Source organism: Coregonus lavaretus (assembly GCF_964263955.1).
Source record: "Coregonus lavaretus genome assembly, chromosome: 37".
Taxonomy (NCBI): Eukaryota; Metazoa; Chordata; class Actinopteri; order Salmoniformes; family Salmonidae; genus Coregonus; species Coregonus lavaretus.
Window position 1 is genome coordinate 29,594,288 of NC_140024.1, and position 21,879 is coordinate 29,616,166.

The following is a 21,879-nucleotide window of genomic DNA, read 5'->3' on the forward strand; positions in this document are numbered from 1 at the left end:
GGTGAATATATATGCACACACCACTTTTCCGTTATTTATTTTTTAGAATATTTCTTAAACAAGTTATTTTTTTCATTTCACTTCACCAATTTGGACTATTTTGTGTATGTCCATTACATGAAATGGACATACATGAAGTGGTCCTCTGTAGCTCAGCTGGTAGAGCATGGCGCTTGTAACACCAAGGTAGTGGGTTCGATCCCCGGGACCACCCATACACAAAAAAAAAAAATGTATGCATGCATGACTGTAAGTCGCTTTGGATAAAAGCGTCTGCTAAATGGCATATTCTTCTTCTATTCTTCATGAAATCCAAATAAAAATCAATTTAAATTACAGGTTGTAATGCAACAAAATAGGAAAAACACCAAGTGGGATGAATACTTTTGCAATGCACTGGATATTTACATTTAGCAGACACTCTTATCCAGAGCGACTTACAGTTAGTGAATACATCATTTTTTAAATACTGGCCCCCCATGGGAATCGAACCCACAACCCTGGCGTTGCAAACGCCATGCTCTACCAACTGAGCTACATCCCTGCCAGTCATTCCCTCCCCTACCCTGAGCCAATTGTGCGCCGCCCCATGGGTCTCCCGGTTGCAGCCGGCTACAACAGAGCCTGGATTTGAACCAGGATCTCGAGTGGCACAGCTAGCACTGCAATGCAGTGCCTTAGACCACTGCGCCACTCGGGAGACATGATATGACAGGAGACTGGTATTATGAGCTGCACATGGTGGGTAAATGTTTCTCGCGTACCACGACTAGTATTTTGCCAGGCCGTTTACTGAAAATGCACACTTAACCGGTCAATCTACATGTAAACTAGAACCAAATCTCTGACAAGAAAGGCAGTTTGACTGCATGTTTGACTTTTTTTTTTTTTGGGGGGTCCGGCTGGTAGATCAAGAATTCCACTGTATTGGCCCAGTCCCAGTCATACATAACACGTCTTGACAGTGTGATAGTTATTAAACTAGCATTTCCCTTTTCACCTGTCACGGAAATCTGGAAAGGAAACCACCTAAAAGCATTGCGTGATTGGCATCACTAGCCATCGTCACACATAGATCTTTAGTGTGCCCATCCAGTTCCTGTTCAATACCACAGAGACTTCAAAGAAACTGAGTTTGACTATGCAGGTGAGAGTGAGAGGTTTCCCTTGGCAACTCACTTCACGTTCATAACCACACAGGGAGAGGCCGGTTGGGGTTTAACCTTTTCATAAAACACATGCTGTAGCCTCACACAGTAACCTATGGAGGAGGACAGTTACTTCTGCTTGCGTAAGCCACCTGTGTGCTGAAAGCCTCTAAAACCTGAGCGCACTGCTCCTTCCCTATGATGTGTGAGAGAGAAATAGAGAGGGAGAGAGCCAGAGAGGGAGAAAAGGGGAATATGGTGTCCGTCTGTCTTTGTCTGCGTGTCCAATATGTGACATGTTCTATAGTTTCCAGAGAGAGAACACACTGAGGCAGGAAGATCAGACTGTGATGCTACTCGCCCTCTCTTGGAACAGACTATTCCCTTTGACAATGGACGTCTGACGTTGTGGCCTGTGCCCTAGCCTCCGCCAAGAGCCAGCGGCCTGTTGAATAAAATGTGATTGTCCGGACGACCACAATGCAGAAAACGTTCCCCTGTACCCTCCAGAAAACAAAAGTGGCCCTGTTCTCCCACCACGGCCCTATGAAGGAGGGCACTGTCCCCTGTCCTCTGGGCAGGGGTGGGGTGTGGGGCGTTTGGGATTCCAGTGCGGGCATCACTGGGAGAGACGCCGGGCTTGTGGAACACAAACGCTTGTTCTAGGCCTACAGCTGAAAAGCATATGAATATTGATACATAGTTTAATATGTGGGAGATGAACAGAGTTGAATCCTTTGAGACTGGGTGAGACTGAGCTGGTTTCTATGTCTCCATGCCAGGAGGAATTGGACAGCCTGATGATGTGCTGATGATGTCCCACTGGGTCATGGGAACACTGCATCCTAATAGAGAAGAGACTCACTCATGTTGGTCATAAGCAGTGACGTCCATCAGTGGTTCCCAACGAGGGGTACTAGCACCCCTGGGGGTACTTGGCCTATCCACAGGGGGTACTTGAGAAGACTCATGAGACCATAGGCTTACTGGTAAAATGCACATGAGGGGGTACTCCGGGTAGAACAAAATTCAGTTGGTGGTACAGTAACTGAAAAAAGTTGGGAACCACTGATGTAGATAATCTGTCCTCACACTGAATGAGGGAGTAGAACACAATCCACCCAGAGGAGGCTGGTGGGAGGAGCTATAGGAGGATGGGCTCATTGTAATGGCTGGAACGGAATAAATGGAAAGGTACCAAACACATGGAAACAACGTGTTTGACTCCATTCCATTGGTTCCATTCCAGCCATTACATGGGCCCGTCCTCCGATAGCTCCTCCCACCAGCCTCCTCTGAATCCACCCATTATACCGGGAACACTCGCTAACCAAATACATTTAGCTAATTCATAACCACATCAGCCCTAAAGCAAGCAATCATTCTCCTCTGACATTGTATGGGTGATACGTTTGAAGGGGAAAGTCAAGGAAATAAAGTTGGTTCATTTTCCCGGTACAGGAAGTGAAAGAGGAGAGCAAACATTGCTTTGACCTTGTGGACTAGTTCTCTTAATTGTGTTAACCAAAGAGCTGTTTGGTGACATTTCAGCACAGGTGTATGTGTGCATGTGTGTGTACACGTGATGTATGTGTGTGCATGAGAGATGTCTTCCGTTTTGCAGCTATGACACACTGAGTGTACAAAACATTATGAACACCTGCTCTTTCCACGACATAGACTGACCAGGTGAAAGCTATGATCCCTTATTGATGTCACTTGTTAAATTCACTTCAATCAGTGTAGATGAAGGGGAGGAGACAGGTTAAAGAAGGATTTTCAAGCCTTGAGACAACTGAGAGATGGATTGTGTATGTGTGCCATTCAGAGGGTGAATGGGCAAGCCAAAAGATGTAAGTGCCTTTAAATGTGGTTTGGTAGTAGGTGCCAGGCGCACCGGTTTGAGTGTGTCAAGAACTGCAACGCTGCTGGGTTTTTCACGCTCAACCGTTTCCTGTGTGGTCCACCACCCAAAGGACATCCAGCCAACTTGACACAACTGCGGGAAGCATTAGCGTCAACATGGGCAGCATCCCTGTGGAACGCCTTCGACACCTTGTAGAGTCCATTCCCCGACGAATTGAGGCTGTTCTGAGGGCATAAGGGGGTGCAACTCAATATTAGGAAGGTGTTCCTAATGTTTTGTACGCTCAGTGTAGGTGGCTGGTTTAAGGAACACCATCACATCTGACTAGAGCCTTGTTTACACCTTGCGCTAACATGTGAGTTTTGTGATCTGATAAATATGATCCAATGCCCATCTGATCAAGTTTTGTTGCGTCTACACATGGTGTTAAAATGTGTCTCATCCGTCCACTGTGTCCAGATTGTGACCTGATCAGCTGGTTTCTCCCTGTCTGCAAATTATTTGACAGAAATTCTTTCAAAATATTATGAATTGATTTATTTTAAGACAGTTACTGGTGCCATAAGACTTAGGTCAATGGTGCTTCCTGTCAATGATTTTAGTGGTTGGTAAATTATGATTTAAATGGTTTGACCATCCAGATCCGGAGGTCAGGAAGATCTGATCACAATCAGATTGTGTCTTTTAATCGCCTACACCTGTAAATGTGGGCACAATCAGAATGTGGACAAGATCAGAATGTGGACAAGATCAGGACATAGGACGCATGTTAGCACCAGGTATAAACAGGGCTCAGGAGAGCAATAGAACCAGTTCATGTGGATGTTTTTCGCATGTTGACATTTATTGTCATGAGCCTTGCCCTGGAGGCAGCACTGAGTGGTTTCCACTAGATTGGCCAGTGGCAAAGTCAAAACTGGCGATATTGTAAAAATTCATAAAAACTAAAATTAGCTTTTTGGTCTTCATTTAAGGTTAGGGTTAGCAATCATTAGGGTTAAGGTTTAAAATCAGATTTTATGACTGTGGCTGCGCCAGCTAGTGACCACTCTGCCTCCAGTACATGAGTCATCCCAGTAAATGCCAACCTGCATGGTTTTCACGCTGCAGGCTTGACACTGACAGTCAGTAAGGCAAAGAGACAGCTCTGAATTCAAGTGTAATATTCTCTTGTAACTACATTTAGACCTTCTTGCTGTTTGGAGTAACACATTTGTGGTGAGTTAGTCTATTAGGTTATGTTATAGGTCATCTTGTGTATGTATAAAGGTTTCTCATTAGGATATAATATATCATATACCTATATAGGTGTATATAGGTGTATATAGGTATATAGGTATATAGGTATATTTAAGCAATAAGGCCCGAGGAGGTGTGGTACATGGCCAATATACCACGGCTAAGGGCTGTTCTTATGCACGACACAACGCGGAGTGGTCTTATTGGTCATATATCATGCCTTTGCTCTGAGTTGTCAGTGTGGAATGGAGGACATTCCAGTGGAGACTTTAGTCCTGGGCCTCAAAATAGTTTATGTCCACCTGGGGAAAAAGGCATAACGTGATCAGTTAATCTCAACCACAGAAATAGAATCATTCTAATTGTGTGTTGTCAACATGCTTTGTGAGTGCTCCAACACTGGGCCTGGAGTCCTATTTGGAAGTTTAACACATCCAGTCAGCTCTTAGTTTGAGTTTCTGTTGGTGGTTTCAGGAGGAGTTGTGGCATTTCATTTAGAGCGTTTGACCACGTCCTGAGCTTTGTCTTTCATATGAGTTCACCTGCTCTCTAGTCTGTATTTAGTCACACCGTGGAGCAGTCTGTATTGTGCTGTTTATAGGTGTGTTACATTGTGTTTTATGGTTAGGGGTTAACATTTACTGCTCTGGGAACTGTTTCATGTGAATGTGACCTCCCAGAAAGTGTGCGGGACGGAAACAATCTCTAAATGTTTCTTATCGTTCCATGTCTTTCTTCTTTGGAGTTTTTTTGTTGTCTTAATCATCCATCTCTCTAGAACTTTTCTATCTATAATCATCTAGGAAATGAGGTGACAAGGACAGGGAGGAGACTCAAGCAAATGCACCCCCCACACACATACTCTCTCTCTCTCACACACACACACACCCTCTCTCTCTCACTCACACACACACACACACACACACACACACACACACACACACACACACACACACACACACACACACATAAACAATGTTGGAGAATGTAACCATCCTCTGTCAAACCGGTTTCCCGCCGGCACAGTTGCCTTCTTTGCTCTTCTCCAGTATTGTGTCTTTGAGAGATAATCTGTAATATTCAGTCTTCCTTTCAGTACTCATGACGCACTGTACGCCTTGAGTTCACTGTATCACCTTTATGGATTTCCATGTCAGTGGATTATGTTTCTATAGAAATGGGTGCTTCTCCAGTGAGGATCTCAGTTTGTGGATCTATCCCCTTCAGACAGGATCTATCCCCTTCAGACTGGATCTATCCCCTTCAGACTGGATCTATCCACTTCAGACTGGATCTATCCCCTTCAGACTGGATCTATCCCCTTCAGACTGGATCTATTCTCTTCAGACTGGATCCTCCAGACTGGATCTATCCCCTTCAGACTGGATCCTCCAGACTGGATCTATCCTCTTCAGACAGGATCTATCCCCTCCAGACTGGATCTATCCCTTTCAGACTGGATGAAGTGTGTGTGGTTGTTTTTGTGTGTGTGTTTCTGCATGGGTGGGTGAGTGCCTGCCTTCCTGCATGAGCGTGAGTGAGTGTGTGTGGCCTCTCACAAGCTGCCAAACAATCCTGAGATTCCGACCACAATGGATGTTTACTAAACTGTAGAAAACATGTGGGCTGTTTTCAGTCACATCATTATGGCTGCTTTGTCACCTGAGGGTGTCTGTGCACAGGTGTTAAGTTTCAGATCTGTGTCTCTCTCTCTCTCTCTCTCTCTCTCTACCCGTTCTCTCTATCTCTCTCTCTCTCTCTCTCTCTCTCTCTCTCTCTCTCTCTCTCTCTCTCTCTCTCTCTCTTTCTCTCTCTCTCTCTCTGTGTACGTGCTGTTTTATGCATGAGACTGCTGCTTCTGTTTCAGTTACTTTGGGTGACCACTCACCTCAGCCCTGGCACCTACCCCACACGTTAGAAACTGTTGCTGTCAACAGCATAAAGGTTTACATGACATGGTTGCAGTAGTTTATAGAAGGGATCTAGGGAGAAGGATTGACATGAGAGAAAGCAGACATGAAGTGGGGTATAGATACAGTCATCTGTCATTGACCTCATAATTACACAAAGCTGAGGCTATTCCAATGTAACCAGCTTGTTTACGATGCCTCCTTAAAACACTCTGACCTCAAACCTCACCTATAGGACTATATAATATTTTTACATTTACATTTTAGTCATTTAGCAGACGCTCTTATCCAGAGCGACTTACAGTTAGTGAGTGCATACATTATTATTTTTTATTTTGCATACTGGCCCCCCGTGGGAATCGAACCCACAACCCTGGCGTTGCAAACGCCATGCTCTACCAACTGAGCTACATCCCTGCCGGCCATTCCCTCCCCTACCCTGGACGACGCTGGGCCAATTGTGCACCGCCCTATGGGTCTCCCGGTCACGGCCGGCTACGACAGAGCCTGGATATAATATTGTAGCAACCTTAACCCAACACCTAGCGATGCGTGCATGTGAGGGACTTGGTATAGAGAAGCGTGGGGACACACTCTTCCGACGGAAGGGGTTTTAAGGTAGCGACCTTAACCCAACCCCTGGTGACCTTGTCGGGAGGTTCAGATCTGTTGGCTAAGGTGTTGGGTTGACAGTCGCTGGACCGGGGTTTGATTCCCGGTCGGGGCTACCCCCCAAATTTGCTACAATATCATGACTGTGGTAGTCATAAGTCCATCTACCACAGTATTTAGATTTGGAGGGTCTGAATCAAGGCTCATTCTCACTCAGTCAGCAACCCAAGACTTTAGAACTCCAATCCAAGACTTTAGGACTCCAATCCAAGACTTTAGGACTCCAACCCAAGACTTTAGGACTCCAACCCAAGACTTTAGGACTCCAATCCAAGACTTTAGGACTCCAACCCAAGACTTTAGGACTCCAACCCAAGACTTTAGGACTCCAACCCAAGACTTTAGGACTCCAACCCAAGACTTTAGAACTCCAACCCAAGACTTTAGGACTCCAACCCAAGACTTTAGGACTCCAACCCAAGACTTTAGAACTCCAACCCAAGACTTTAGGACTCCAACCCAAGACTTTAGGACTCCAACCCAAGACTTTAGGACTCCAATCCAAGACTTTAGGACTCCAACCCAAGACTTTAGGACTCCAATCCAAGACTTTAGGACTCCAACCCAAGACTTTAGGACTTCCTTTCTCCTTTGTTCCTTTTCTTCAACCTCTTTCTCTAGCTGTCTCTCCTCCTCAGTAACTATCCTCCCTCTGTCACCCTCCTGCTCTCTCTCTCTCTCTCTCTCTCTCTCTCTCTCTCTCTCTCTCTCTCTCTCTTTCTCTCTCTCTCTCTCTCTCTCGCTCTCTCTCTCTCTCTCTCTCTCTCTCTCTCTCTCTCTTTCTCTCTCTCTCTCTCTCTCTACTCTCTCTCTCTCTCTCTCTCTCTCTCTCTCTCTCTCTCTCTCTCTCTCTCTCTCTCTCTCTCTCTCTCTCTCTCTCTCTCTCTCTCTCTCTCTCTCTCTCTCTCTCTCGCTCTCTCTCTCTTTCCACTCAGTAGAATTAAATGGTCTTGTAAAAACACACAGAGCGGGGTGGCATCCAAGTGTTTTGCATGCTCCTGCTCCCCTCCCTACGCTCTGTCAAATAAAAATAGTGGTTGCTATCAGCTGTTCTGCTATCAGCGTTTTTATACTGTATGTTTAACAAGGTGAGGCTATGAGAGGGAGAGGGAGCACCACAGAGCCTGGAGACTGTAGCCAACCTCTGCACAGATTTTGCCTCAGTCTTTTGCCATTTGAATGGTTTGCCTTTATGGTGTCTAGGAGGAGTGAATGTGGTTCAGTGGTTGAATGTGACTGATTGTAGCTATAGCTGTGATTTCTCCACTATAATTTAATAGAACCACGGTGTTCCTCTCAGATGCATTGTATAATGACTAATGCTTTCAGGAGATGAACTCTGTTCTAGGAAATACCTTTAGAAAGTTTGCTGATGGGAATTCTTTAGGAGGTAGCCTAACAATAGTTTATTGCCTGGTTAACTGCTGACCAAACATGTCTCTGTAATTTACAGGCGACAGGCTAAAGGTAAGATGTCAATTCAGAACATGTAAACAGCTAAAGTGTATAAACCTTTGGTCTCTGTTAAAGAATTTGAAACCTATACAATTAATATGTGTGTGCGCGCGCGCGTGTCTGTGTGTGAGAGAGAGAGGGATACAGAGAGATGTAACACTTTTAAAACATCTTCTCGGTCTTTTCATAGGCTAAATGTCTAAAAAGCAAAATACTTATCATGTAAATGAGGTTGGAGGTGGAGGCGTTATTTAACGTTGTAAATGCGCGTCCTAAATAGCATATAAAGAGGGAGGCGGTTTCGGGGTTGACCCTGCAGTGGCGTCACTGTGGTGCGAAAGGGGACTTCGGAGATAGCAAGAGGACAGACGTTAGTAGTATGAGCCAAATGATACGGAGGAAAAGAGAGTTAGCTGTTTAGCGCTCCGGGAACTTTTTCATGCTGCACAAACAACGAGGTAGGCATAATAATATATTTCCTCCTTTATGATAACATTGAAATGTTTTTTTTGTTGTTGTTACGAAATCATGCCACAGCTTTTGTTTCGTTTTCCAATAAGCCAATCAGAAAATGTTAGAGAAAGTGATTTGCTTTTGCTACAGTTTCAATGAATGTGTTCAATGAATGTGTCAATGCATCACTGTTTAGGCTATGGAGCTGAATAGATCCAAATTATTTATAATTTAAATGTATCCTAAGCCTATGGCTCCGTTTTTAGTTGTCACCTAGATTGATCACATCCCAGTCAACTAGGCTATATAGCCTGTAATTGCTAAACATTTTATATATTGTTTCCTAATGTAACAGTTAACAGTTCATATGTTCAAATAATTAATTCATTACCATAGCTCTATTAATTATTAGGCTACTGTGAGGGTATTTTTTCTTCGGAGGAACTACAGTATTTCTGATTCCCAAGGACGTGTGGCAATGCAGCTTTTCAGCTCTTGTAGGCTAAGGCATAACCTGCCGTGAGATGTATTTAGATTCAAATTCAAACTGCATGGGTTTTAGATTTACATTAGTGTTTTCCTTCAGGCTCTATCAATTGTGACTAGTCTGAGCGCGTAAAGGAATGAACGTCACACAACCAATCCTAGCCTACTTTATGTCTGATCCCAATTTGTAAATCGCTCTGGATAAGAGCGTCTGCTAAATGACGTAAATGTAAATGATGCCTGTTGCTTTTTTTCATTCTTCGAAATCTCCTTGTTAGTTGGCTATAAAAAATAAGCTATGTAAAATCATGAAAGAATCATGTAAAACCACAAGGTCTTCTACCTGACCTAATTCTTTCCAATAGGTGCACTTACGGCTACAGCAAATAGTCTCCCCTATCAGTCCACAAGTCAACACGTTCCATTTGTGAGTAAGTATGCGGTGATACTGTTCCCATTGCGATTATTTACCTGCATGGTGTGCAAACACACCGCTCTCTGTCGCCCTTGACGGAATAGAGCGAATTCCCACCTGATGCAACGCGCCCGTGGGAGAAGAGAGGCAGAGCTGGGGACTGAGGGAGGGAGGGGAGGTGGGATGTTTGGCGACAGCTATGCAAACTGGCTCCAATCTCAGTCGGGGCGGGCAAACCGAGGTGACAGACCATTCGGATTCCCAGGATTGTTTTCATCCGCACATCGACCCCGTGACCTCTGTGATATAAGTCTATGACCTCCTCAACCTGAGTGATGCTGACATTGAGCAGATCCGGATTACTGTACCAGGACCCCCAGACGGTTTTTCCAGATGGTCGCACTCTAATAACCCTTTCTTAACCCCCAAATAAAGGATTCCACCCTAATGCAGTTTACAGTAATTTATCCAGTAATGGGGTTTTCTGGGTGTTAAACCAATTAATGTCTTGTAATCCTGTGTAATTGTATTTCAGCCTCATGTCTTTTTTAAGGCCTGCATTAGGCCACTATTACATTGTCATCAATATTAGCCTGTAGGTTCTTTGTTTTTCACTTCATCATTTTACATTTTAGTCATTTTGCAGACATTCTTATCCAGAGCAACTTACAGTAGTGAGTGCATACATTTTTGTACTTTTTCATACTGGTCCCCCGTGGGAATCGAACCCACAACCCTGATGTTGCAGGTACCATGCTCTACCAACTGAGCTTCATCTCCCTCTGTTTGACATCTATTCAGTTGATATCTCTCATGCATAGTGTCCATAGTTTATGGATCAACCGTGCTGTGATGGTCATGTCATGCTATCAACCATGCTGTGATGGTCATGTCAGGCTATCAACCATGCTGTGATGGTCATGTCAGGCTATCAACCGTGCTGTGATGGTCATGTCAGGCTATCAACCGTGCTGTGATGGTCATGTCAGGCTATCAACCGTGCTGTGATGGTCATGTCAGGCTATCAACCGTGCTGTGATGGTCATGTCAGGCTATCAACCGTGCTGTGATGGTCATGTCAGGCTATCAACCGTGCTGTGATGGTCATGTCAGGGTATCAACCGTGCTGTGATGGTCATGTCAGGCTATCAACCGTGCTGTGATGGTCATGTCAGGCTATCAACCGTGCTGTGATGGTCATGTCAGGCTATCAACCATGCTGTGATGGTCATGTCAGGCTATCAACCATGCTGTGATGGTCATGTCAGGCTAAGATCTTTTTCTTGTTATTTTATCCAGAGTTGTGATATTATTCCAGCTATCAACTGTCTGTCAAACAGCTGTAGTGACTGGACGGTGCCTGTTACACCATAGTTCATTGGTTACATCCGTTATATGCAAAACCTTCCAAGCGTTACAGGATATTTTCTTGGCTGAGTGCCATCTGAAGAGGGAAACTGTGTTTGACATCAATATCAATGGGACACATCAACCTATGGTTCATCGAGATATGATTCATCCAGCACATGCCTTCTTCCTTATGGACCTGTTTTGTTACGCTCCAGGTGGAAGGTGCCCTTTGACACAGATCTAGAATCAGATTACCATCCTCAAATCATAACCTTAACCATTAAGGGTGAAAATGTTATTAGATGATGTTAGATCATCTTAGGAGCAACTTTATCCTACTCCGTCTGGTGCTGCTAAGCATGGTCATTGAGCTAGTAGTGTGTTTTGGGGTCATATTCAATCCCCGGGACCACCCATACACAAAAATGTATGCACGCATGACTGTAAGTCGCTTTGGATAAAAGCGTCTGCTAAATGGCATATTATTATTATTATTATTATAATGGTCTTTATCAGGTGATGTCATCGTGATGTCATATGAGCCTGTAGTGGGGCTGTGAGGAAGTTATTTGTTGAGCTTCAGTCCCCAGTGTTCTATTCTCAGCTCCTTCCTGAAGACTACGCTAACATTTGCTTACCAGACTTTAAATGGTTCCCGCTGGGGGGACCTACCACACACAAACACAAACACACACGCACACCCTTTTCCTTCCACAACCACCAGCAAAACCAGTGTCAATGACAGCAGCGGAGTAGGCAAGCTGTGGCCCCCCTTCATCTCAACGAGGACTTCACCAGCCCCTACCCCCTTCATCTCAACGAGGACTTCACCAGCCCCTCTCCCCTCTTCATCTCAACGAGGACTTCACCAGCCCCTCTCCCCTCTTCATCTCAACAAGGACTTCACCAGCCCCTCCCCCCTCTCCCCCCTCATCTCATTGAGGACTTCACTAGCCCCTCTCCCCTCATCTCAACAAGGACTACACCAGCCCCTCCCCCCTCTCCCCTCTTCATCTCAACAAGGACTTCACCAGCCCCCCCCCCCTCTCCCCCCTCATCTCATTGAGGACTTCACCAGCCCCTCTCCCCTCATCTCAACAAGGACTTCACCAGCCCCTCCCCCCTCTCCCCTCTTTATCTCAACGAGGACTTCACCAGCCCCTCCCCCTCTCCCCTTCTCCCTCTCCCTTCTGTTCCCCTCTCCCCCACTCCTCTCTTCTCTTGGTCCCTGTGGTTGGTGACATCAGAAAAATAAGCTGTTTATGGTGCAGTATTGTCAGTGCAGCAGTTGAAGTAGAGCCATGCATTGATGCACAGCGTATTGAGGTATACGTGTGGGTTACTGTGAGTGTCTGCCTGTAATTATATCTGCATGTGAAGATTACAGAAGGTTTTTGATGAGTTTGAAATGATTATCCTCACTGGTGCGATCTTATGATGTTCATTCTGTGTGTGTATGATGTGTGATGTGGGATACGGCCCACCCTGTTGATGTGGGGCTGGATAGGAAAGAGCATGCTGAGACAGCCCTGGAGACGAGGCTGACAATCTGATCATTGTATAAGAGTTGGATGAAGAGGGATGGGGGCGGCATGGTGTGTACATCTGGTTTGTGTGTGTGTTTATCTGTTAGAAGAGTGTCTGTGCATGTTATAGGGGATCGGTTGGGGTGGGACATTAGTCCCAATGGTTCCATTACAAGGCTTGTTAGAGCATTACACTGTGTGTGTGTGTGTGTGTGTACGTGTGTGTACATATTCCACGTGTTGCAGTCCTTGTTGAGATGAAGAGGGGAGAGGGGCTGGTGAAGTCCTCGTTGAGATGAAGAGGGGAGAGGGGGGCTCATAAATAACAGTGTAATGTCAAGGCTGGTGAGTGTGCTATTGTTCTTGGCCTGCAACGTTCTTTACTTTGGAGATGTTGAACTGTTGGAAGAGCTCTGTAAATTCTACTACTCAGATATAAAGTGTGGACTTTAGAACACAGATCTGTGCTGAATGTACTAAGTGTCCAAACTGGCCTAACGTTCCATTGTCTCTAAACCCCCCTCTCCTATTCCCTCCCCCAGGAGAGCAGGGCATGGCCGGTAAGCCGTTCCGGGCCACCTTCATCTGGAGCAGCATCATCGCCAACCTCCAGCAGCGCGTCGAGGTCAAGCGCCACCGCCACAACCTCAAGACCTACTATGACTGTTTCCTGGGGTCAGAGGCTGTGGACGTGGTGCTGGCCCATGTCATCCAGTCACGTTTCTGCGGCGATGCCGAGGTGCCTCGCTCCAAGGCCGTACGCCTCTGCCAGGCCCTGATGGACTCGCGGGTGTTCGAGGCGGTGGGCACCAAAGTCTTTGGGAATAAGGAGAAGTGGCGTGCCACCTTCGAGGACAGTAGCTATAGTCTGTACCGGTTTCTTCCGCTTCCATCTAGTCCCACTACCATGACCAGCTCGCACTCGACGAGCACCATCACCATCGAGAGTGAATACGACTCGCCGAGCAAACACCGGAACAGCTATAGCCCACCTCTCAAACGGTACGGTAGGCTGAGTTTAAAGCTATGTTCATGAGTTGATATGTTTCGTAATCATTCCCAAATAGCGGATTAACAATGAATTAATTTTATGAGGGCTTTCATCCCAAAACTCAACTCATGTATCGCCAATGAGTATCAACGTCTGTGACCTTGTTGTTACTCTCACTGATTGGTGCTTCTCAGTTGTCCAATCAAGGCTCTCCTTGCTGATGATTGTGATAATGTGTTCCCGTAAACCTAATTTGCATGGCTCAAACTCTTGATTCTTGCAGCATAATTCCTATGATTTTTTCTTTCTACCCAAACATGCAGTTAGACACTCGGTTAGAGAGCTCCTTTTTAGGCAGTGAGACAGGGACTGTAGGTTTTGACTCAGAGCTCTATAAGTGGTTATGGGTTTAGAGAGTTTGTCACAGAGCCTGCAGATTTGGCGCCGTTGGTCATTATTCTGGGAAGTCCAGAGATAAAGAGGTGATGTCAATGTTTTCAGTATGTGTTGTGGATGCTATGTGTCTCTCTTCTGTCTTTAAGAGTGTAGAACAGTAAGTAGCTATTCTCCATGAAACTTTTATTTTTTTCTGAAGAATTCCTTAAGGACACTAGAGTGTAGAGGACTGAGATCTGCACTGAGATCAACAGGAGAACTGAAGTGGTGTGAGGATAATATCATATGGCCATTGGCCATGGTGGCTCTCTGGTCTCCCCCGAACCATGTAAAGTGGTCCTAAGTGACAGCTCAGGACTGTACCCATGAAAACCTGCTGCCTCCAATCTGTCTCACTGAGATGAAAGAGTGGAGAGAGATGGAGAGAGCGAGAGTAGAGAGAAAATGGAGAGAGAGTACGAAGAGAGAGAGAGTGAGAAAGAGAGGAGAGAGAGAGTAGAGAGAGAGTGAGAGAGAGAGGGTAGAGAAAGAGAAAGAGAGAGAGGAGAGCGAGCGAGAGAGAGGAAGAGAGAGAGTAGGTAGAGCGAAAGAGAGAGAGCGAGAGAGAGAAAGAGAGTGTTATTGTAAAGCCATACTTTAGGTGAACTGTGCTCCCAAGGAGTTTTATATAAAAACACACCAAGCACGCTCTTGAGGCAAAGTATGATTGCACCAAGTACAGCGTTTAAAACGTAAAATGTAATGATTCTATCAAAATCCAAAGATGAGTGTGGAGGTAAATTGGAAGATAGTTTTTGTTTTGCTAAATGTGTTTAACACCAATTTCACCAAGTAGACATATTCTGGTCACCTGTGATTGAAAAATAAAAATTTCTAAATGCTACTTTGGGTTCCGGTAATAACAGGTCTGTGATTGCTCCAATCATGTCCACTGATTTCTCTCATTATGTTCGTCCTCAGTAAAGAGGATCAGTACTCCAACAACCACTCTCTGGTCAAAACAGACAAATCACTAGAGGACGTGTTGGGGAACCTCAACGTCACCTCAACCATCACCCCACAGATGATCAACCTCGGCCTCTCACAGGAGTGTAAGTGTCCATAGAAAATATATGTTGGCATGTGTCCCTGCATGATTATCAGTGTGTGTTTGTTACTTTGGATGTGTGTATCTGTGGTAAAGTCCCTATAGTGACTTCTCTTCCTGTCTTCCTCAGTGGTGGATGAGGTGTGGCGCCAGCAGACGGTGTTCAGGCTGCTACAGCTGATAGAGCTCCCCCTGCTGGAGAGTCTGTTGGAGGGTGAGGAGCGGCCCAGGCCTCCACTGCACAGCATGGACAGTGACCCAGACCTGCTCTACACATCCAGCTACCTGGACAGAGAGGTCCTGAAGGCCTTCAGCGAAGCACAGTACGTCTCCTACTACTACTACTAGTCCTACTACTACTAGTAGTCCTACTACCACTACTACTACTAAAACTACTACTACTACTACTACTACTACTACTAGTCCTACTACTACTACTACTACTGCTACTACTACTATTACTACTGCTAGTTATACTACTACTACTACTACTAAAACTACTACTACTACTACTAGTCCTACTAATACTAATACTAGTCATACTACTACTACTACTACTACTATTACTACTACTACTACTACTACTACTACTACTAGTCATACCACTACTAGTCCTACTTCTACTACTACTACTAGTCCTACTACTACTACTACTACTCCTACTAGTCCTACTTCTACTACTACTACTACTAGTCCTACTACTACTACTACTAGTCCTACTACTACTACTACTGCTACTACTACTACTACTGCTACTACTACTACTACTACTACTACTACTACTACTACTACTACTAGTCCTACTTCTACTACTACTACTACTAGTCCTACTACTACTACTAGTCCTACTTCTACTACTACTAGTCCTACTACTACTACTACTAGTCCTACTTCTACTACTGCTACTACTACTAGTCCTACTACTACTACTACTACTTCTACTACTACTACTACTACTAGTCCTACTACTACTACTAGTCCTACTACTAATACTACTACTACTAGTCCTACTACCACTACTAGTCCTACTTCTACTACTACTACTACTACTACTACTAGTAGTAGTCCTACTTCTACTACTACTACTGCTACTACTACTAGTCCTACTACTACTACTGCTACTACTACTAGTCCTACTACTACTACTACTACTACTACTACTACTACTACTACTACTAGTCCTACTTCTACTACTAGTCCTACTACTACTACTAGTCCTACTACTGCTACTACCACTAGTCCTACTACTACTACTACTATTAGTCCTACTACTAGTCCTACTACTACTACTACTACTACTACTACTACTACTACTACTAGTCCTACTACTACTACTACTACTACTACTAGTAGTCCTACTTCTACTACTAGTCCTACTACTACTAGTAGTCCTACTACTGCTACTACTACTAGTCCTACTACTACTACTACAACTAGTCCTACTTCTACTACTACTACTACTACTAGTCCTACTACTACCAGTCCTACTATTCCTACTACTACTACTACTACTATTCCTACTACTACTACTAGTCCTACTACTACCAGTCCTACTACTACTACTACTACCACTAGTCCTACTGCTACTTCTTCTACTACTAATAGTACTACTACTACTACTACTACTACTACTACTAGTCCTACTACTACTACTACTAGTCCTACTACTACTACTACTACTAATACTACTAGTCCTACTACTACTACTAGTCCTACTTCTACTACTACTAGTCCTACTACTACTACTACTACTAGTCCTACTTCTACTACTGCTACTACTACTACTACTAGTCCTACTACTACTACTACTACTTCTACTACTACTACTACTACTAGTCCTACTACTACTACTAGTCCTACTACTAATACTACTACTACTAGTCCTACTACCACTACTAGTCCTACTTCTACTACTACTACTACTACTAGTAGTAGTCCTACTTCTACTACTACTACTGCTACTACTACTAGTCCTACTACTACTACTGCTACTACTACTAGTCCTACTACTACTACTACTACTACTACTACTACTACTACTAGTCCTACTTCTACTACTACTACCACTAGTCCTACTGCTACTTCTTCTACTACTAATAGTACTACTACTACTACTACTACTACTACTACTACTATTAGTACTACTACTACTACTATTACTACTACTACTACTAATAGTTCTACTACTACTACTACTACTACTACTTATAATACTAGTTCTACCTCTACTACTACTACTAAGACTACTACTACTACTACTAATACTAGTCCTACCTCTACTACTACTACTATTAGTCCTACTACTAATCCTACTAATCCTACTACCTCTACTACTAGTCCTATTTCTACTACTTATCTCCTTCTCCGTCTCTCTTTCCCTCCTTATCCCCCTACCCTCTTCCATTTAATAGTTTGTTCCAGGCATAGGTAAGGACAGTGAAAGGACACCTTCTTTAGCTACAACAACCCAAAACATTCCCAGGCATGAGGCTGATTGACTGACTAGCTACAGTTAAAGCTTGCTGAGCACATTCAATAACTCTCCCGTCATACATAAAGCAGCCGATTTTGATCTCCATTCTCTCTCACTCCCTGTGAATCATAGTCTACATATTTATCTGACTGGGCAGAAATGTATGGCCGGTGGTCTTGTTAAGCTTTGGTTGGCGTGTGTACTGTACGTCCAGCCTTTCAACATGTTGCAGCCAGACGCCTAGCGTAGCCTCTGTCACAGCAGGACAGTGTTATGCAATGGAGCTGGCTGGTGTGTGTGTGTGTGTGTGTGTGTGTGTGTGCGTGTCAGTGAGGGCCTCTCTCTGTATTGATGCTGCCCCCAGGGCTCTCTGGCACTCAGGGACAAATGGCTAACTGACTGCAGTCTCTGGGCTGTGCTTGTCTGAAAATCAAGGGCAGCTTGATTGAACATATCTGTCTCTCTCTGATCTTTCTCTCTCCTCTCCACTCTCTCGCTCTCTCTGATCTTTCTCTCTCCTCTCCTCTCTCTCTCTCTGATCTTTCTCTCTCCTCTCCTCTCTCTCGATCTCTCTCTCTGATATTTCTCTCTCCTCTCCTCTCTCTCGCTCTCTTTCTCTCTCTATTTCTCTCTTCTCTCTCTCTCTTCTTCGCTATCTCTCTCTCTCCTCTTTAGATTGGCTTCATTTACATCATCACTTATAATCTCCCCCCCCCCCCCCGCCTCTCTCAGGGCTGATGAGTGGTTGTCAGCAGCGGTGGACTGTCTGGAGTTCCTGCCAGATGACTTGGTGGTTGAGGTGAGCAGGGGTCTGCCCCGCTGCGGTGAGGACCAGGGCCAGTGTAAGAGACTGGTGTATGGGATCCTGGCCCAGCACTATGGAGAGACACAGCACCCTCCACTACTCAGCAACCACGTCTTCGACATCCACTCCAGCATCTCTGAACTACTGGGTAAGACAGCCATATACACTATCTATGTGCTCTAGGGCATTTCCTGTGTATAAATGGGTTTAGACTTTTACATAATAAGTATTATGTAAGGGGTTCATTGAGCTGATTAAACCAGTACGTGAAAGCCCAAACGTCATGACTGGGGACAGAAAGGGGGGGTTCAGATTCCTCTACTGACTCTCAGCGAGGATGCCTCTTCTTCCAGTATTATCTAGTAAACTGAAGCCACACCTGGGTTTATCAACTAGTTTGGCTAAGATCCTCTGTAGCTATCTCTCTCTCATGAATTCACACAGCTGTGATTCCTCCCAGCCTGCCAGGGGCGCTAACACCTATCCTGTCCTCTCTGTGTGTCGATAGTGAATGGGAAGAGGGAGCAGGTTCTGGAGGCCCTACAGCTGTGTCTGAAGCTACAGGACTCTCGCAGTAAAGAGGAGCTACGCAGACTGCTGCGATTCATGGCCGTCGCTGCCAAACCACAGGAGGTCAAACTGCACAAAGAGGTGAGTGGTGTGTGTGTGTGAGAGTAGTGTGCCAAACTACTCTGAGGTCATATCTACTAGCAGCCACTCTCTATATATGTAGGTAGATGTGAACGTTGTGTTGTTTTCCAGATAGAGAACCGGATGGCGGTGAAGAGATCTTTCTCTAGTGCCATCGTCTACAGCATGAGACTGGCCAAGGGGAAGGTTGACCTACTGGTGCTGTTTATGGTGGAAAACCACTGTGACGTCTTCAAGGTGTGTGTGCACTAATCTTTTATCAGACGCTGTGTGTGTGAATAGGTGAACGGGTAGGCGTGAGTGTCCGTGTGTGTGTGTGCATGTACGTGTATGTGTGTGTGTGTGCATGTACGTGCATGTGTGTGGGTAGGTGGGTGATTAATATGATGTTTTGCACGTGTGTCTAAACTATATAGACTAAAGACCACTGGGTCAGTGCACTGAGGCTCTTGACACCATCTGTTAATAGACTGTTTACTACTCAAACAGTGGGATGGAGTTTGAATGGGACTTCATGAAAGACACTGATCTTAACACTCTTAGAAAAAAAGGTGCTATCTAGAACCTAAAAGGGTTCTTCGGATGTCCCCATAGGAGAACCCTTTGAAGAACCCTTCTTGGTTCCAGGTAGAACCCTTTTGGGTTCAATGTAGACCCTATCCACAGAGGGTTCTACATGGAACCCGAAAGGGTTCTACCTGGAACCAAAAATGGTTCTACCTGGAACCATAAAGGGTTCTACCTGGAACCAAAAAGGGTTCTATGGGGACAGCCGAAGAACCCTTTTGGAACCCTTTTTTTTCAGTGTGTAATGCCTACATCTCAGCAGCATGAGGGTAGAGAGGACGCGATAGAGAATTGCAACACTAGAGCCTAGCCAAGCTGCCATATCTCTGATAGCTTTAATATTGGAGTCGAGCTCAAACAGTGACTACAGTTTGTAAACACAGAGTTCTGTGTGTGAGATTAAACAGATGAAAGCAGCCCTGATCACATGGTTTAACTTATTTGATCTTCTCCTTTCAGATTCCAGTGTCGTTGCACAAGCTTGTGAGCGATAGACTGACCAACATTGTGAAGGGGAAAGACCCACAAGTCTTAACAGGTATGTGAGCTTCTGGAAGCTGTTTGGTTTGTCTGTCTGTCTGTCTGTCTGTCTGTCTGTCTGTCTGTCTGTCTGTCTATACTATTATCTGACAAAGCGTCACCTACCTTCTGTGTGTTTGTTGTGGTGAATGAAGACGTAATGCCCTCTCCCTCTTCCTCTCTATCTTTCTCTTCACTCAGGTTCTACATATTGCAGGCGAGTCAATGGAAAAGCGTACATGGAGAGCAAGCAGAAGACTACCAAAGAGGAATTATGGGCTCTACTGAAGACAATCCACGAGAACCCCAAACTGTCAAACAAAGAGAAGAGACGCTTGCTAGGACAGTTCTACAAGGGGCATCCTGAGATCTTTGTCCAGTACTTTGGAAGCAGATTGTCAAGTGATGATATATAGCTAACTAAGGTGATATTTAAGTGAATAACTAATGTATTATTTGTAAAAAGAAAAGACAGACAGACAAAGGTGGTGTAAATGTTGTAAAAATGCAGTGTACAAATATATTTAATTTACTTCGCTCATGTGAAGAGATGAATGTGAAAGCTTGAATACAATTTGAGAATTGTTTTATAATTTCACGTGGAATTCTCTTTCATTTGGCTGTTACAGGGCCATTCATCTCTGATGACATTTTGATAATATAATTTCATGCTCAAAATCTAAGGATGTCAGCCTTATGAAGTAAAGATTGTCTCAGAAGGAAATGAACCCATTTGCCCTTTCTTCGAATGCAGTTGGGACATTCAACAATTTTTTTAGAAATAAGTTCAGAAAATTACAGTCCCAGACAACTTCCCAGAAATATCATTTAAATACACCATTTAGAGACTACAAGTGTCTGTCAAAATATAATACATATTATTTTACATTTCTATGGTTCCTATGGCAACAGGCTGAACAAAAAGTGTAATTGAGAACTCTAATTGTGTGACAGATGCACATGGCTTCTAGTGTTATATTCCTCAACAAAACCCTGGGTCTGCTGCCACTTTGGGAGAAGGTCAGAAGAAGTTCTGTGTATCCTGTTTCAATGAATGTATTCTTTCTCTGTGGTTACGCAATAGGGAGATGGTGTGGGTAATAAAGATGAAGGATTTCAGAATAGGCTGACGTGAGGCCATCCAGTCTAGTCCACTCCCTGTCATGTGGTTCGCTCGCACAATATCATTTAAAGTATAACAATGTCTGGAGATTGAGATCAGGCAGGAGGAAATTTGAAATCCCCAAGTTTGAGTCTTATTTATTTTCCCACTGTTGTAAACAGTCATTGAAATTCATATGGACCATCCCTCGGGGTCTTTCTGGTGTCTGTAGCCAACCAACAGAGTAGCTCCTACCGTAATAGAGAGACTATTGTTACTCAACAGCTGACAGTTACATACCTAGATTCATTCATTCTCTGGGTTTCCATATCGCATATCGTCCCAATGAAGACAGACTTCTTAGCCTGCATTCCACAACGCTACGTCAATATCTTGTTTGTCAAGGCAAAAACAACTTGGCTTCAGGAGAAAGATTGTCAACCAGTATAGTTATGCCTAATTGGTTTAACAGGTTCTCTGATACTGATGTGACTTAATGTCTTAGTTTAGCCTACTAGATCAGGAATGTGCTTGTCACAGTGTTCAGGGTCCCTAACTGCATCTCACTAAGTTCATTTAGGCTACCAATAACTATATTTACACATGTAGACATATTACTTGCTGAACTGGACATTACCCAGAGTTCTAGGAAAACTTCAAAATGTCTGTGTCATCAGTATTCTTAGTGAAATTAGGAATCTGACAAGATATTCCCAGTCCACACAGTATTCATTTAGGTTAATTTACCAATGCTTGTGTTAACTCCA

At 44.4% G+C, this 21,879-nt stretch overlaps 1 protein-coding gene across 1 annotated transcript; it reads left to right on the forward strand.

Annotated features, from left to right (window-relative positions):
• The first annotated feature begins 8,603 nt into the window (after window positions 1-8,603).
• On the forward strand, window positions 8,604-21,136 carry LOC311111484 (DEP domain-containing protein 7-like). The gene is made up of 9 exons (XM_084154221.1): window positions 8,604-8,749; window positions 13,064-13,523; window positions 14,869-14,999; window positions 15,126-15,318; window positions 18,201-18,421; window positions 18,782-18,924; window positions 19,036-19,161; window positions 19,951-20,029; window positions 20,212-21,136. The coding sequence occupies exons 1-9, from the start codon at window positions 8,731-8,733 to the stop codon at window positions 20,424-20,426; spliced, it is 1,587 nt and encodes a 528-aa protein (XP_084010347.1). The 5' UTR covers window positions 8,604-8,730; the 3' UTR covers window positions 20,427-21,136.
• Window positions 21,137-21,879: the final 743 nt, after the last annotated feature.